The sequence below is a fragment of the Rhamphochromis longiceps genome, linkage group LG12 (assembly GCF_057381845.1).
Source record: "Rhamphochromis longiceps isolate RC_006_pf linkage group LG12, R_longiceps_female_GT1.1, whole genome shotgun sequence".
NCBI classification, from domain to species: Eukaryota; Metazoa; Chordata; class Actinopteri; order Cichliformes; family Cichlidae; genus Rhamphochromis; species Rhamphochromis longiceps.
In genome coordinates, this window is record NC_140568.1 from 27,602,268 (window position 1) to 27,620,650 (window position 18,383).

At 40.7% G+C, this 18,383-nt stretch overlaps 1 protein-coding gene across 1 annotated transcript in view; it reads right to left on the bottom strand.

Annotated features, from left to right (window-relative positions):
• Nucleotides 1-18,383, bottom strand: part of ank1a (ankyrin 1, erythrocytic a) — an 85,840-nt gene extending 67,457 nt beyond the window's left edge. Inside the window, exon 1 of the mRNA XM_085425548.1 lies at nt 18,153-18,383. Within this exon, the coding sequence (XP_085281674.1) occupies nt 18,153-18,278 (126 nt within the window). The 5' untranslated portion in view covers nt 18,279-18,383. The remainder of the gene's footprint in view (nt 1-18,152) is intronic.

An 18,383-nucleotide genomic window follows, 5' to 3' on the forward strand; every position in this document is an offset into this window, starting at 1 on the left:
TCTGTTGGAAATATCTAAGACATGGTACGACAGAGCAACATCACAGGAGTGTCCCGCTCAGTGAAGATAACACACAGCAGTGCTAACAGATTAAAATTCACAGGAAATATCGAGATTTAAAATATCAAACTGTTCTTTTATTGCAGAGCTTTTAAACTGGGTAGAATAACAAAAGCTCCCAACACTGTGCAACAACTTTGACTGCACTCTTCTTAGCAGGCTCAAACACAATACCTTTAAATAGTGATAACCTTAGACAGGATGAAAATGTAAATAAATAGAGCGTTCAGGTTGAAGTGTCACAGTTTGGTGTTTGTGTGAATTAGTAGAGGATAATGCTGGAAGCAGCAGGTTAACATAATCAAGACAATCACAAGGAGGGAAGCTCAAAGTAAGACACACGAAGCCACTAATTATGAAGTAAAACAGGAAATAACAAGAGAACCCAAATAAAAGCACTGAGGAGGCAATAATGATAATAACCTGAAGGCAAAAACCAAAATATAGTGTCATAAAAACAAGAGTAATAAAAATAACAATAATCAAATCAGTGAAGTAAAATAAAAACAAATCAACCTTAAATAGAATCAAAACTTAAAATACTAAGACATAGAAAAGAAAAACCCCTCGTACATTAACTAATTGAAAAATATGTGTTCTTGATCCAATTTATAAATTGAAACGTCATTGTGAACATATCCAGGATGGACTTCTTTACACTAAGAGAAATCAAACCAGAACTAGACTTCTGTAGTAGCTCGTCTGGTTTACAATCCATCAGACTTCACAGACCTGTCACTGACCTCGACCTGTGCGCAAGTTTCACTCAAATCTGACCAATACCCTGGAAGAAATGGTGATTCTTAGTCTTCATCACTCCTTCAGCCAAATGAGCTAAAAATGTAGAGACTTGAGATCACTTTGAGTTCTGTGTTGGCCATGAATTAATATGATTTTGATAACACTGATCTGTATACTGTATACATACAGATTATTTGAATAAGGTGTAAATAGGAGTAGCGTACTGTCAGCGCTCTGCTGGTCAAACTATGTAATGACGCCTCATAACGCACGATTTGAGAAAATGGGTACATTCACTCTGTGTTTTTGTTTTTTGCTCAGATAACTGATATTTCTTTGAATTATCAAATTATCATTGAACAAAAATTTATGAAACTTAAACCAGTTATAACAACAATAAACTGATTCATCACCAAAAACTAATACCAACTGTGATGAGTTGGTATTATTCCTTCTTACTTGCTTCAGTGCAGATAAATCTGTGGCAATCAAAACAAGCATCCTTTACTGAATTATATTAAACACTCGGCGGACACTTTATTCAAATGGCTGTTTGCACAAATACACAATCAGACAATCACATGGCAGCTACATGCATACGTGGTCGACGACACCTGCTGAAGTTCAAACCAAGCACCAAACTAACAGGTGCAATTTCCGTCCATTAAGAACAAAGTGAAAGTGAAGCTAAAATTCACACAGGCTCACCAAAATTGGTCAACGATTTCAGTTTCGATTTACAGATGGCAGCACGAGAATTTGGAGTGATCGACATGAAAGCATGGGTCAGCAAGCGTCAGACAACTGATGGTGATGATGTAAAGCTTCTTAGTAGCAACTGAACATCATTTAAATGCCGCAGCAGGCGCATGCCAATATCAACAGATTAAATAAGGAGGTCTATATATCTGTCAGCATCTCTCCGGATCATAAATGCCTGTATGCATCTGCAGAGGCAAAGGACGAAACTTACCTCTCCTCCCATTAAATCATTCATGACCCCGCAGTGCTGTGGACCACACAGTGCCAGACCTGCCTCCACTAATCTGTCTCCACTTTGACAGTAAGCGCACACACCATTAGACTCACTGTTTTAAGCTCTGCAGTGAAATACGGCTTCTTGGACAGCAATTACAAATGCTCATCCAAGCAGGTAGACATTCAAAAAACTCTCAGGCCGTCAGTGCTTATTTGTGTCTTCCTGCTCCGGCTCCATACACCTGTATCCTCCGCTCACCTCCCTGGCAGTATCCCTCAACAAAATGTCTAAATCTGCTCCTTGCTCTGATAGTCTCTTTCACTGCCTGGCACTTCCCTCACTATCAATCAGTCACACATGTCCATATTCATGAGGTCTGCAGAACATCTAGAAGGGCACACTGGGTACCAATCCATGGATGTTCCCTTAAATACCGTCCTTCTATTTCTGTTAGGTTGTCCTAAGAGCAAATGAACCTTCAAAGCCCTGCTGTCCTTAACTATGTGCTCAAAGACATTTTTTAATTCTGTATTTAAAACAAGAAACAACCCAGAGGAGAACCTTTACTTACAAAAAGCCATCACCACTCTGTCCTAAATAATATACTGTGGTTATTTATAGGATGCACCCAAGTTGTATATGCAGAAAAGATTAAGCCATGGGTTGAGTTGCAGAGAAATAGCGATGATTTACTAACAGTGAGGCAACTTTTGCACCATATGACAAATAAGTCACATCATTTAGATCATATACTGTCAAAATAGCCACTGATTTAAAGTCATTTATACGTATTAGAATCAGTCATCATTCCATTTAAAAAGTTTTACAGAACAACTCACTAAATATTCCATTTTGCTGAGGTTTTGGGGAAATTATATGAATTTTTAACTTCTTTACCCTTCCATCTTCCTGTCTATCAAGCCCATGACTGAACGAGTGCAGAAATCTTTAATGAATAATTGATGACTCTGCGTAACAGTATTGCAGAACAGCGTTGAATTGCTGCACTGGATCAGAGGGAGAGGCGGGTGTGAACACAGCTTGTGTGTGTACTGCACGCTCTGCTGGTATCTGGGGCAATGTGTGACACCGTGTGTGTCGGATAAAGATGGAGTCCTCCAGGCATCCTACGCAACACAACACAACGCAATCGATTCCTTGTGAAGGAAGTGCGAGTCCTTCACACTTCCTGTCCTCTCGCCGCATTTCGAAGATGATCTCTGACCCGGCTGAGAGCGAGTGACTGCATCACGCTGTGCTGTCAGACTGCTTTAGATCCCGACCAAGTCATAGTGAAGCTGAATGTAAACGAGCTCTGACCTCGCTCTGACCAGCAGAGGGAGCTAAGACCAGCTCATCCCCGCTATTAATCCATCCTCAAGGAATGAAATACGTCAATCCTGATAATCCAAATCACACACGCGCATTAGATGCAGTTTCTTCAGGCAATCAAGGACAAACATCTGGATGGCTCGCCAGATTTATAGCGCCGCATCTCAGTTGTGACACCACATTCATTTCAGTACACATCTCCCTCCAACTTCTATTGTTCTCAGACTCATCCATGCAGCACCATCTGAAAATGCAACTAAGAATATTTCTCATTAATCTTACTACAGATGTCTAAATTGCTGTGCTGAGCCGCATCTTTGGTGGCAGCGCATATATTCATCCTTACTTGCAGCCATACAGTCGGTTATTGTTGCACCCACATCAGTTCTAGTGTATGTAGGTAAAGAAGCTGAATTTGGTTGACAGTTTTAATCTTCCAGTGGTTCAATACGCTTCAGTTTTACAATAAATAACTTTGCTGTGGACAATATATATTTTCATCAGGTTTACTAAAGTTTAGAAAGACAAAACTTAAAACAGATAAATATGACACCAGTGCTGTCAGCTCACAACAAACAAACAAACAAAAAATCCCAAACTGTGCCTAACATTACAGAGTTATTTGGGATTAAAACAGTTTAAGCCACACAGAAAGGATTTTCACTCAGCAGAACTGCTTGCTGCACACCGAGGAGATTTTCACACTCACGCATACACCTCTGCTAAGTAGTGAGGTATTCTGAGCACATTACACAACAGCAGGGCTGAAGTTCAAGGATGTTACAAGCGTGTAAAAAAAACTAGCATGCGAATCCCGAAAATAAGCACACAGAGGAAATACTGAATCTAGTTCATATTTGGACATTTGGTTCAAATAAGTGAAAGTACACACTTAAAGCTCAAGTTGAGAATTTAACTGGTTTAGCCCAGCTGCATGCTGTCAGGTTTACTATATCGTGCAGTCTGGCACATTAATATTCAGCTCGATGTGACGCATGAGAGAAAACAGGAATCCTGTTAAATATAAATAAGTTATCGAGATAGAAAAGGTTTGAAGAATACTGAGAAAAATGAAAGATCGGAGAAAAGGGTGATGGGGGAAATGGAGCAGTGAAAACAAGGGAGTAAGTGTTGCGATAGATTCAGTTTCATCGACTCAGCAAAATGCAGAACTGACTGGGATGAAGTGACGGTGCGGGATGTGGGGCAGGAAAACTGGTGAATGATGGGAGAACAGCAAGTCTGTGAGGGAAGTTTTTTTATGATAACCTTCAGCTTCCTGAGCAAGGACAAACACGAGAGATGAAGGATAACATGAGAGGGACATGGATGCATTTTGCATTTTAAACTGACAGTTTAAAAAATTTCACAGTCAATAAATAAAAATAATAAATGCTGAGTCTCGTTTAAAGTACTAAACACTACCTACACAATCTCAGACACTAAAGTGAAGTCAGATATCTGGTTTATTCAACCAGCTGGCTTAGCCTCAGTAATATCAGTTTTTTTTACACCATGCCAAATTTACCACTAATAACTCTATTTGGGAATCACGAATACTCTAATGTAGAACTTATTTTGGCATTTATTGTAGATTCAAACATTTGATTAAAGAGAACAATTGATGTGTTTTGTGACAAGCTGGTAGTAACACTGGCACTAAGTAACCTTTGGTTCTTTGCCAAGCTGTCTGCTATGTGCAGACACAACACCAGTTTATCCCCTTGAGTTAGGTGGGGGTTTTTTAATGCTTGAATGATTCATAGGAGAGTCTTAATTGGTTTAACAAATGAACAAAAAAAACATTCCCCTGAATGCCCTTTGAGGGACATTCGGAAAGCCTGGAGAATTATTGTTCAGTACGGCTTCGACAGATCACAAGAAAGTCTGGCTTCTTGGAACTGTAGTGGCTCAAGACTTTTGCACAGTACTGTCTCTGTATGTATCTGTCTGTTGAACATGGGGTTTTGCACTATGTAAGTGAGTGCATGTTTGAGCAACTCTAGGTAAATATGTATCTGTGTAAGTGAATGCATGTTTGCATATATAAATTCTAAGCATGTACACAGGTATGAATGCACATGTGGGACAGGTTGTTTGAAAGGAACGACTCAGTAAATGACTGTTGTCATTTACTAATAGAGAGGAAGACGTAGACCTATACAAGTTTATAGCTCTTCCCTTTCAAGTATAAAATTTGATTACATATACAATATCACCCTTTTCCCTAACAAATATGAATTACATTTTGTTCTTTTAAATATTCTGAATAAACTTTATATATTAGGTTTATAGTAGAAGACTGAACTGTACAGCTGGCTCATTCGATTAAGTCATGAAATTGTCTTAGATTCATTTTGTCCATCAGCTTATGAGTGAATCATTTGATCTCTGAGGAGAACTGCTCCCATGGAAAGGCAGCTCTATACAAAGTTTTTATATTGTTTATCTAAAGCTCACGAGTTAAAGCGCTTACAGCAGTAACACCAGACTTTGTATACCCATCTTAACCATTACAAACATTTACCAAAGATGTCAGTCATATGTGTTCAGTAGATACAGACATGAGCTCCGTGAGCTTTTTATTCCATGACTATCTGCCACACGCTCTACAATTGGAAAGAATATACAACATGCTCACTCTCATACTTTCTCAAGCCTTTCACCAATATGTAGCAATTAAAGGTCTGTGCCTAAGGAAGTGCTGAGGCCAAATTCAAAGTGCTCTATGCTCTGACAAACATTTTCTCCATTACCACCACACTAACTGTCCTGCACTGCTTAAGGCTACACTATATTGGTTAAGACTCTGTAAGGGAGGAAAGGATGAAAAGAATAGTGGCTGCAGAAGTGAGGCAGTCTATGAGTAGACTAAAAAAAGAGCGGAAAAGGAGATGGGGACACGATGAATGTAGCGTCGTCTGTATCTAACTCCAGCCATCAATAAAAATGAGCAAGAGTTCTTTATGGATCTGTCAGGCTCTTTGCATGCCGGTGAACAAACCAGATTTTCAGTGCTGCATGTAGTTGTAATGGCACTCTGCTATGGATGTGTGGCTAAGAGCATGTAATGTTACTGTGCAGGCAACATTTAGAGGACTGCGTTTCTGTGTTTCTGACAGACATAATTAGATCTGTCACTGGGCCAGCTGTTGCCGTTCAGCAGGGTCAGGATCATGCCCCCCCCCCCCCCCCCACACACACACACACACACACACACACACCCAGAGTAGCAGAGCGATCAAGAGAAGGCAGATCAAACTATCACTGAGAGCAGAAGTTTAGCTTTACTTTCATTTTAAGGACTTTATTCACAAATAGCTTGAAAAGGATTCTTGAAAAAGACTCTTATGGATACGGGCATTTTTAAAATCATGATTTATTAAGAAGAAGTGAGCTGTAGAAGTGGGAATCCAGAAATTATCTGAGGAACACAAAGTGAATGAGATATCATCTTTTCTATCATGATTAGAAAGTCTCTACATTAACACTAGGTGGCGACGTCCAACTCCATTACAGAGCACTGTGCTGACTAAGGGCTGGCTGACAGTAGACGTGTGTGTGTGTGTGTGTGTGTGTGTGTGTGTGTGTGTGTGTGTGTGTGTGTGTGTGTGTGTGTGTGTGTGTGTGTGTCTCGAGTCTACAAACATGTGTGCTTACATGTGATCAAGTACGAGGTGCTGCTGACCTTGTAAGGATGCTGCACACATGCAGATTCTCCTTCACCCTGAGCTGATACCAGTAAAGTGTCCAAGGACTCACCGCCCTCCTCCTCAGCCCAAGCCGTAATTAACAGTGTACTTTTGAGGATGGGTTAAAGGCAGCTTAAACAATATAACATATAAGATCTAAAGTTTTACAAATGTGTGTTGTGGGAGTCGATTATTCCCCGTCTACACACACCACACTTCCGTTTTCCTGCTGACAGAAAACACCAGGCTGTCGTTACAGTAAAAGTGACTCCATCCCTCCCTCCTTCCTCTCACTGTTGCTCACTTAATCTCCCTCGCTTCACTCTCTCTCTCTTTCTCTTAATGTGGATCTATAGAGTTTAGCGCAATCTCAGAAACTGAGAGAGAAGAGAGGGAGCTGTTAGGAATCGAATCCATGATCTTGCAGTGTTGCAAAATGCTGCAAGCAACTGTGGCAGAGAGCGGGGAAGAGGGTAGGGGTAGTGGTCTGCACTAAAAGGGGGGAAATGGTAATGGGATGGATGGAGGAATTTACTCTAGCAGGGACGAAGAAGAGAAAGGGGGTGGACACCTTGCTCTGCATTTACTCAAGAAAAATCTCTGGGGTCAGCCAATTAGAGGCCGGGTGACACCGCTATCCTCCCAGCTAGCCTGTAAATCCTGCTCCACAAGACAACCCACGTGCCTCTGTTCAATGAACACATGGCCTCGTAAAGAGACACACGAGCAAGAAAACAATTAAACACATAGACATTAAAAAATAAAAAATAAAAAATCAGTTCTAAGTAAATAATGAAATCACACAAATATGGCCAAATATGAATTCAAGTCAACATTTAATAGGATCACTACCATAGCTGCCCAAACCTGCCACGGTACTATGGGTGACTGTAATATGACTGTGACGTGTGTTTACATGAAAATAGTGCATTTGAAAACTAGACAATGACAAGCAAAAGTTATTTTAAGAATATTTTGCACATTTATAGGAAAATAATAAAATAATATCACATTTTTTCTACTAATCAGACTCTTCACTAAAGTCATTGCTAAAGTAGCCTTGGCAGCTATGACTGTTTTTCTTGGGAATGATCATACAAGCTTGCACTCTTCTGTTTCAAGTTTGCGTCATTCACCTTGAACTGCTCATGCTTGTAGGGGTTGAGTACTGGTGTCGGTGTACAGACATTTTTCAGTCTCTCAGGAAGTGATGCCGGGCGTAAACCACTCCATATGTGTTTTACTTGTGGTCATTGTCTTGTTGAATATAAACCTTCACAGCTGTCTGACATACCTACCTCTTCACAAAAAGATCGCCAATAAGGATTTATGTATATTTTTCCTTCTGTCCTCACTAGTCTCCTGACCCCTGTCGCAGAAAAGCATCCCCACAACGCGATGCTGCCACTGCTGTGCTTGGAAGCAGGGATCGTATTGATGAAGTGATGTTTGGTGCCAGGTTTCCTCAACACACAGATGTCTGCAGGCTCCCACCAGCGTGTCATGTGCCATTTTGTTAGCAATAGCGTCCTTTTGTCCACTCTACGTGCCCTGATGATTCTATAAGGGTCTCCCATCTCCACAAAGGGTATGCGCAGATCATGACCCTTGGTTTTGGTTTCCTGTCTTGCCTGATTAATCAGTTTGGCTGGGCAGCAATAGAAAGACCGATGATTCCTATTTATCTCTTATTTGCAAATAACAGAGGACTACCTTTCAATACAATCCTGTCTTCAATCTGTCACAGACAATCAAGTGTGATTGTGAGAGATTTCTTTCTTTCTTAACTATGTGCATTAAAATCATTTAGTTACAGGTGTCTGTAAGTTACAGAAGTATCATAAAGACCATTAATAAAAATAGGATTATGATTATATGAGGATTATTTTCAATGAATATATCTAAACACATCAAGAAGGTATTTTAGCTTTGTCTGTTTTAAAATAAGTTTAAAAAAAGGGGGGGATGTTAAAATGACTGAATGCAGTGTGGATATCTAATTGGATACATTTGTTTGTGTTTGCCAGCATTTAGGTATGTAAACGTCGGCGGTTTCTGCACCATTTCACACCATTAACATGTGTTGTACTGACACCGTAACTCTACTGTGAGTGGCGATGATTAGAGCTAGTGCTTACCAAAGAAATATTCCCTTGGAGAAAAATGCATAAATATTTCATCACAAACGTTAACTTAGTTCTTTTAGAGCTTTTAATCACATGAAATAATCTTCCCTAGTAGATTGAGATGCTTAAGTGGAAGTGTAAACATCTGTTTACAATGCTTAAATGTAAACAGATGTTTTCAATTTTTTATCATCCAAGGATGATTGTGTTATAAACCAAAAAAACTCCAGGGTGTTAAATTGACCTTATGTTAGAATTTTTTAAAAATTTGTTTCTTTGGTAGCTCCGATCAATATTTTACAGGCTTGTAAATTACCCAGAGTAATCACTGTACTCGAATGGAAGTAAAAATATTTGCTGTTTCAAAGGTCAAAAATATTCTTATTCTCAAACTTTTACCAGTCAGTTTATGAATATCAGGAAAATGTGGGCTATAATAATAAGAGCTTTTAATACCAGTTTTGGATACAAGAAACGTGGAGCTAAATCCAAAACGGAGTTTGCTTTGCGATCCAAATGCTCGTGTCTGATCAAACAAAAACACTTCCCTTTCAGTGTAAAACTGTGGCGCTAGCATTTTAGCATCAACACATTTGTACCTTGTACACAAGTGTGAGACTGATTAGTGAAAAGAAATAACACCATGGCCAAATGGATTGTCTGTGCTTTAACACTGAGTTTTTGAGTATTTGAAGAAGTTTCTTTTCTTTTCGGTACTCTCTGGTTTCTTTAGGTTTTGTTTGTCTGTAGTTTTATTTACTGATAGGTTATACTTGAGTCCTAGTTACTGTTTCCATGTGTGGAGATTTTTAGTGCTTTGTGTGTTTCCCTCTGTGTCTTCCTCCTGTGTCTTTCTGCTTAATTTACGTTACTTACGAGTCTGTGTTTCCTTATTTACTTCCTCTTTTAGTTTGAAGTTATTTGTTTCTTGCATTCCCCTTTATTTCCCATCTTGTCTCCTTGTAATGGATTGCAGTCACCTGTGTGATTACCCTCATCTGTGTCTCATTCCCCTGGATAGTTCCACTTCCCTGATTACCCTTGTGTATAAATCGTCCCGTCTTTCCTCTCAGTCTCGTCACAGAGTCTGTTTCCCCCTCCTCTGTGTTTTCCTGCATTACTCCAGCATTTCTGAGAATTTACCTTTGTTTGTTTGACTATTACATCAGCCAAACAAACAACTTGCTTTCTGTTCATCCCGTCATCCCTCCTGAGTGTCTGCATTTGTCTCTCACTCTACATATGAGATCATCCATATAAACATAAGAATTATAAAAGAACTGTTACAGACTCAGCAAAGAAAAAAAGTACAGTACCTAAGTAAGTCTGAATGAAGGTTATTATGGCTGTGCCGTGTGTCACGTTTTGCTCTCAGATTGATCAGTGTCCATTCTCCTGGAGAGGAGAGCAAAACTGTGCATGCTGGGTGGGGTGAGAATTAAAGAGCAACAAATCAAAGTGACACCACTTTCCCTCCAGGGGATTCAGATGAAGAGGGTTACGAATGGCTAAGCTTTTAATAACAGGTCCATGATGCTACAACGCCGCAATGACACACGAGGATCAGATGACTCAAGAAATCTGCACTCCACTCAGTAAGATTTGTCATAAGGGAGCATATGGCGATACTCTGAGACACCAGCCAAGGCCTGGTCTTGTACCATCTTCATATCTAACTCCAAAAGAACACTTACTAAAAGAAAACCTTGAGCCCTTGTTGGGCTTTTTTTACCATACTACATTTTATACCACCTGCAGGTTTAATCCAGTCAGAAAATTCAGAACCCAAAGTTCAGAACTCAATCTTCTCCTGCTCATCTTATTAAATGAACCAGACATTCTCTATTGTCCGCACTCAGAGAACGGGAACAGAGAATTATAGCTGGGAAGCTATGCCGCTGTAATGACCTAGTGTACCTCTGTGTTTTGAATTGAATTATTTCTCTTCCCTCCGGTCGACAGAAAAAAAAACAAGAATCATCATATCAATTGGGTAAATAAGACACCAGCCATCCAATCCAGAGGAAAAAGGTGCAGAGTCACCCTGGGGTCACCCACAGTCCTCTGATATTTCACTCCTTTTTTGCTTTCACTATCCTTTTCTCCGGCTCTAACCCTTGGCTATATTCCTTCAGTTTTATCACTCATCTTCACACCAAACATTCACAAACAGTCACAGACACATATGGTGCTTCCCACACACACAAAGCAATTTGACATGTTTACCATAAACAGACAAACACACATCTTTTAGCTAAAGTCTAAAAACTGCATGCTTACAATGACAATCTAAGATGCTGATGCTAACGCTGTATGATGTTTACAACATTGGCCATGTTAGTTTGGTATTAAAGCATGCTAGCACTGCTAACAAGAGTAAGTTGCATACTTAACTGAAGTTTACACCAAAATAAATTCCATCAGTATATATAGGCCTACTCTTAAATAAAAACTATAAACATCAGATTGCCACTAGAGAAAAAGTCAGTAATTACTGTCCTCATGTGAACATGAACTGCAAACTTCATTTACAAAACAGATGAAGATGCATTAAACTGCATTAAATTAAATTACACATGGCTAGTTTTGTAAAACTCAAACATGCAGGACGAATAAAATCTTTTTCTACTCGACAAAGTAAAACAAATCAATATTGTAAATGATAGGCTGCACATTGCAGAGGCTCTCATACATCTCACTGTATGAGATGCTGCAGAGTCTGAGGATATAAAGGCAGGAATCCGAGTACCTGGACATGAAACCGCACTAAGCTCCCTATCCCACCCCCTGTCCTTTCCTCTCCTCTCTCCTCTCCCTCATCAGCAAGAAGGAGCTTAAAGGGAAAGAGCCTGGGTTGGGTAGCGGGCACTGAAAGCTTTCCCTTTTCCACAACAAGCTGTCCAGCAATGACTATCACATTCCTCTCCGAGGGTATCACCTCATTCTTTCTCTCTCTCGCTCTTATTTGGGAATGATGAGGATCCATTTCAATAACCCCGATCTCTCAATTCCTGTTTCAGGCAGTTACGTAACGGCTGCACTATCAGAATAACAATTGAGAGAAGAGATTAGCGCAATCGGCCAAGGAGGGTGATAGAGAGAAGATGGGGGGGCTGAGAGGAAAATCTAAGGAAGCCCCTCTCAATATGACACATCACTTCATGTGCAGAGGGAGCATAAGCACACAGAGATGCTGCTGCTCGCACTGCAGTCCTACGTGTCAGCTCAGCTTCATTTACAATCATCAGCCAGGCAACACACCAATAAATGGTCTCTGCCTCCCAGGCTTATGGTGATTATCAAAAACATGCATCAAGCTTTTGTTTCTTACAGCAGGTGCAGATGATTGTGTCATCCTTTTTTTTTTTACCCAAATGAAAGAATGAATCACGGCAGTGAGGTTGAAGCTGGCAACACGGTGAGAAATCTTGATCCCTCATCAACAATTTAAAAATATCCACGGGCTTTGGAGTTTGAGGGAAGCCGAACTCCTGCAGGGATGAGTGCCTGCTGGATGCTTGATGCTATTTTACTCGTGTTCACTCAATTATTTTTTTCTATTTTAACAAAGAATGGATGCCATCTTTTTTGTGTAGGGGAGCTTTCCTCTCTAATGAACCTGAAAGAGTGTGCTTGGGTATTTGCTTTAAGAGTCACTTAGTCTCTGCTAGGTCATAAATAAATTTCATCATGTTAAAGGGGGAGAAAGGGGGAAGCAGAAGGCATTACTTGGTGAATTGGCATCACGTGCCCCATTCCTGCTTTAATTAAAGGAAAGTAGGTTGCGGCTCCTGGCCACGCTGCCCCAGCAGTACTTGCTGTATAGCTGAGAGCTGGACTCAGTCAGGCTCATTCCAAGGCTCCATCAACATGACTGAGTGCCTCAGACTCGGCCTGCTGAGTCATCTGTCTGAGGGGTTCCACAGGGCCACCCGGGCCGCAGACCCGCACACACACACACACACACACACACACACACACACACACACACGTATTATACTGGATTAACACACATACCGACATGCCTGAAATTTGAGTTTCATGGTCTAATACAATGATACCATAAAGCAGTTCCCTGTCGCGACCGGTTGGGTATGACAGGAGGAAGAAAGGACATAAGACTCGCTATTGAAGAGAGCCAGAGATTAATAAAAACTAATGATTAAATGCAGATTATAGGTATGTAAACACATGGTGAGTGAAAAAGGTGAGTGAAGAAGACACACTCAGTGCATTATGGGAATCCTCCAGCCTTTTACACTTATTGCAGTGTTATTATTGCAACTAAGGAAGGATTAAGGGTCACCTGATCCAGCCGTAACTTTCAGCTTTGCCAAAAAGGAAGGTTTTAAACCTAATCTTGAAGTATTTAGACTCCAAACTGGGAGCTGGTTCCACAGAAGAGGGGCTTTAAGGCTGAAGGCTCTCCCTCCCATTCTGTTTTGGAATAAAACCAGCAGAGAAGAGCTCTATTGGGGTAGTACTAGGAGGTCTTTAAGGTAAGAATGGGCCTGATTATTCAAGATCTTATATCTGAGGAGTAGGATTTTAAATTAGTTTCTGGATTTAAAATATTGGAGTATTTTTTAAACTGCTCATCTCCTTAGCCTTCTCAAACACTGGGCTAAAATGGCTTGTTGATTAGAGAGGTCAGAGGAGGATGGCCATACTAATTGCAGGTGGAAGAAAAGTGACAGAATTACATCTACAGGAAAACACAACAAAAGTTTACAAAGTGCCTTGCAGAAATTAGTCAATAAATAACAGTTTTTGTGCTATCCTTAGTGTTTAACTCTTGTCTTTGCCTTGAGGTGGTAACCAGAGACTTCAGGTGGTTATTAAACACCAACTCTGGTTGTCCAACACTTTGACTGTCAGGTAGGAAAAAAGATACACAAAGTTTAAGATTTTAAAGTGGACCATTTGGGATACGTTCACCAATAGGTGTACCAGGCTATGACAGTCACACAATCAGGTTCTTTTACTCTGACTTTGATTTTCTAGCTTCAAACATCTGACATGAAAGCAATAAGTTGTCTGCTTCAGAATAAGTACATTTCGGTTTATCACAATAACTTCACTTTGATCACAGCAGCTGTGGTAAAGGCACACAGGGATGATCAGCAAACAGGTGCTAGACCTGGTACTGATGGGCTTAGTTGCTTCTGCAGCACCTCTGCCTCTGCACGTCTGCCACACATAAACCCCATCAAGGGCTCTGCTTTCTCTTCAGGTGGGGAGGGTAAGGGATTTTGGAGGGCAGACAGAGACAGGGCTGGAATGCTGATCTACTGCTGCCTTTTCTGTTTTACACAAAAATTGTAGCATGAACATGGGGCACCGAGGTAGCACTTTCAACACTGCAATACTCCCAGGCAGCCATATCAGCTGCACAAGTGCTGCATTTTGAAGAACTCTACGCTGCAGAATTTTAGTCCTAGGACGGCTGATGAGCTGCTACAATAGAAATCTGCAACCAAGACAGTGTTAGACTATATACATGACAAAAAAGCCATACATTTTGACCACACCTTTTTACCCATGTCTGAGCAGCAGCACTACAAGGTAAACGGATGATGGGTAAATCCTCAGCTCCTCTGGACTATGAGAGCTATAAAAGCCATATGTGAACACCGGTGATGTTGTTGGTGGGGCGAGTGTTTTTTCTTGTTTTATGTCAGAAATAAATACAACTTGGGGTTTTGAACTGTTGGTTTAAACAAAGACATCTGATAGCCAGCGCATACGCTTGGCACCTTACTTGATCTATAAATGTCCAGTTAAGCAATGATAGCTTAGATATTTCTCTAATTTATAGAGATTTACAATCAGTGATGTGATAAACAGTTACTCCCAGTAAATGTTGATTCAGACATTAAGAAGCTGACTTCTGTTGTAATTTTTCTTTCCGTTCCTGGTATGCAAAGGTAAATTTTGAAGTTTTGATTTGACTTCTATGTAATAAACTAAATAAGTGAAGTGACTCATAATAACTAACAGTGCTTAAAGGCAACGAGGAACAAGGAAAATGGATTTCAATGCACAGGGTTACAGCTCTAAAAATCATCCTGAATGGATCCAGTGGGTACATTAACCATTTGAGAATTAATAAGTGATCCCATAACGTCGAAAATTACTAAGTAAATCAACAAATTATCAGAAAAAGTCCAACTTCAATTCGCTTAGTTGATCTTTTTGTTAGGAAACTACAATTACAGTAGATGTTACATTTTTAATCTTCTCATAAATGCAAGAATACTTTATGATAATTAATATCAAAAGTGCAATATCAAAACTGATTCAATCTTTGAGCACTTAAGACTGTTTTTGATCAGGATGCTGTTAAAGCAGAGATACTAAAATGAAAAGATAAAAACAAAAATTGCATTTACAGGAAAAAGCTTTTACTCATCTGCTACTACAATTAAGCTGAAAATATATTTTCCATGCAAGGGAAAATAAGGCTAATAACTATAAATGAATAAATAAAAGGACGTTTTATCTTTAATACCCATTTAGATATACACTAAATTTCCAATGTTTTTTTTTCAGTGAACTTGGAGCAGTCCTTAAACTCTAGAAATGTAAACAGCCCACACTAAATGCACTGTCTGGTGTCCAAGCAATGCAACAAACCACTATTTCATACTTCAGGGCCACTGTCACCAGTTCAGCCACTTCACATTAAAGCAGGTATAAATGTAGATACAAACGCACACATTGAATGAGGTGAAAAGAGGTGCTGACTGGGACAATGGGGCTTTGTTCACATCCTGACAATGCTCATTTTTCAAGAGGAGCAAACTCATCAATAAAAGTAATTTGAGGACAACATTATAAACTGCTCAGCAACTGACCAGTTCTGCATAATGCCACTACACTGAGAAGCCAGTTAAAAATGCACTTTCACCCTTTAATGACGAGGACAGATCATTGTGTCCTCACTGGGACACAGTGGGAACAATCATTAAGGTCAACGTACGTCAAACCACCCAAAACATCTAAAAATTGAACCAACACGGAAGATAAATATAACAGTTATGTTTTTAAAGACAAATAAATAAATGTTGCTAAAAACTGATGCAATTATACTCAGTAGACTCAAAATGTACCCAAAGAGCAGTGAACATTGCCTCCCTTTCAGAGCTTTGTACTCCGTCTATTAAAGTAAAAACACCCAAAGAACAATAAATGATCCTTTACACCATAAACTGAATCACTCCTTAATCAAAGAAGCTAAGAGTGAGTTTTCATACAAACAAATGTTTGATTAAATTGCCCCCAAACTCTTGCTTAAAGGCAGCCGGAAAAATATGATGATCATTCATGAGTGTTAAATGTTCAGAAATAAAAAATGCAGTCCTGCCACAAAGAGTTGACCTTCTGTACAAAGCAAGGATAGAAGCACTCCTGAGCCACCAAAAAAAAAGAACAGGTGTTGGCTGGTTTCTTTGTTAGCTACAAAGTGGGATAAGGAATAACACTCACTGTATTACAGAGTGCAGAAACTGAAGAGGTAGCTACACGCATCAGAAAGGAAACAAAGGAAGATGAAGGGAGAAGAGAATTTCCCCAGTGTTAACATCTGTTCCAGAAACCAGGAATGCTATAAGCCGGTGTTTAAAAAAGGAAGAGAGATTGAGAGGGGAGGTGGAAAGGAGTGAGGAAGCTTATTTGAAAGACTTAAGCTGCATGGTTACGTAAGTGATATGGGATCCTCTGAAACTACACTCTTTCAGTCAAAGTTATTCTGCATTAGCACCGTCAGACATCTCGTCCATGTTTCGTCCAACGGTTAGAGCTGCAGGCTCTCTCTTCTTAAACCTCATCCTTCCAGACATGCATACGCTGCACTCACTCACACACATACACATACTAAACATGCACAAAGGCATCTGTGCACTGGCATTCACCCTCTGGTTGTAATGTCCGTGTGTAGCTATTAAGTACAAAGGCTGTGTAAATATACACATGTAGCCCTGTGCTGTATCGGGTCTTGATGAGTTAAACAGGTGAAGAATGTGATGAAACTTTAACTCCAGAGTCATTCCTTTGCATCAGTCACTGCAGGCTACGCGGTGCCGTGTGTGTCTGTGCAACGAGTCTGACTCTCCAACAAAAACAGTTAAATAGCGAGCCCCTGCTGACAGAAAACCACCCAGGTGTATCTGAGTCATACCACCTTCCATTCACCTAAAGCTCTCTCTGTTTTCCTCTGTGTCTTTTTCTCAAATACACCTAATAACCTTGTCACCCTACCTGTATAGAACACACAAAAAAAAGAAAGAAAAATCGGATCCGTATATCAGCCTTACAGTCCTGTCTTCCTTCTGTGGGAGAGTGGAAGCTGTACTGTGTTCCTGTCTCTACTGCATCAGCATCAGATTGGTTTACAGCCAGCCTGGCACAGAGCTGGCTCACAGGGCGGCTGGACTCGGTTACCGAGGACCAATTTGCCATCAATACACAATCTGCGGATGACTCATTTGCATTAATGAGTTTGAGCAAAAGGCGACAAGCAACCAGAGGCATAAAGTAGACTGGATGATATTTCTCTGCAGTCGGTGACTGGCGGAGCAAAGATTTATTGTTTACAACGAACCTTGCCAGCTCTGCCTGGTACTTCTCAGTCAGAAGCCTGCAGGTACTGCTCTGCAGTAATTACAGTGCCACACAGAGAAAATAATGGACAGAAAACAAGAACATGCTTTTGGAAAAACAGGCAGGTTATGGTCCTCATGGAAGATCAGCACTTTAGTCAGATTTTTGCTCACTAATACCTTACTGCAGTGTAAAAAAAACGAAAGAAAAAAGAAGAGACGGAGCACAAGACAGAAATGTGAAGAGGGACTGTCACACAGTGAGAGATAGAGTACTACTCTGCCTTATCAGACGGCTCAGACAGGACAGTCAATAAAGCAGGTATAAAGCAGTCCAGAGGAGTAGGAAAGCATGCAGTGTGTTATAACGTTTCCCCGTGTCTGTATGCACAGGACATACATGTGTGCAGGGAGACTGTGTACACACAGTAGAAACACGCTCATCACCAGGTTTCCATGTGTGCCCCAGCACCCCTGACCATAGCATGACAGAAGAACAAGAAGAAGTGAGGGGGGCGTCTCAACCTTCCTGCCCCCTTCTCCAGGCTACACCTCCCCTCCTCACGCCAACCCCATCGCCCCACCCCACCCCTGACTACCCCACCTGTGAATATCCCAGTACCTTGCGCTTTTTATCCCGTGACCGACTCCTCTTTTTGGCCCTCTCCTCCTCCTTCTCTTTGCGCTCCTGCTCTGCTAGAGCTTCTAAATCCTTGTTCTTACGAAGATGTTTGGCCGCTTGTGCCATGGCGTTGGTAGTCGGGGTCTCGGTGGCGTTGGCGTGTCCAGATCTTACAGCAGTGGTTTGCGGGTCGACGGCACTGGCACTTTACCTGGCGTGGGCCAACACTAG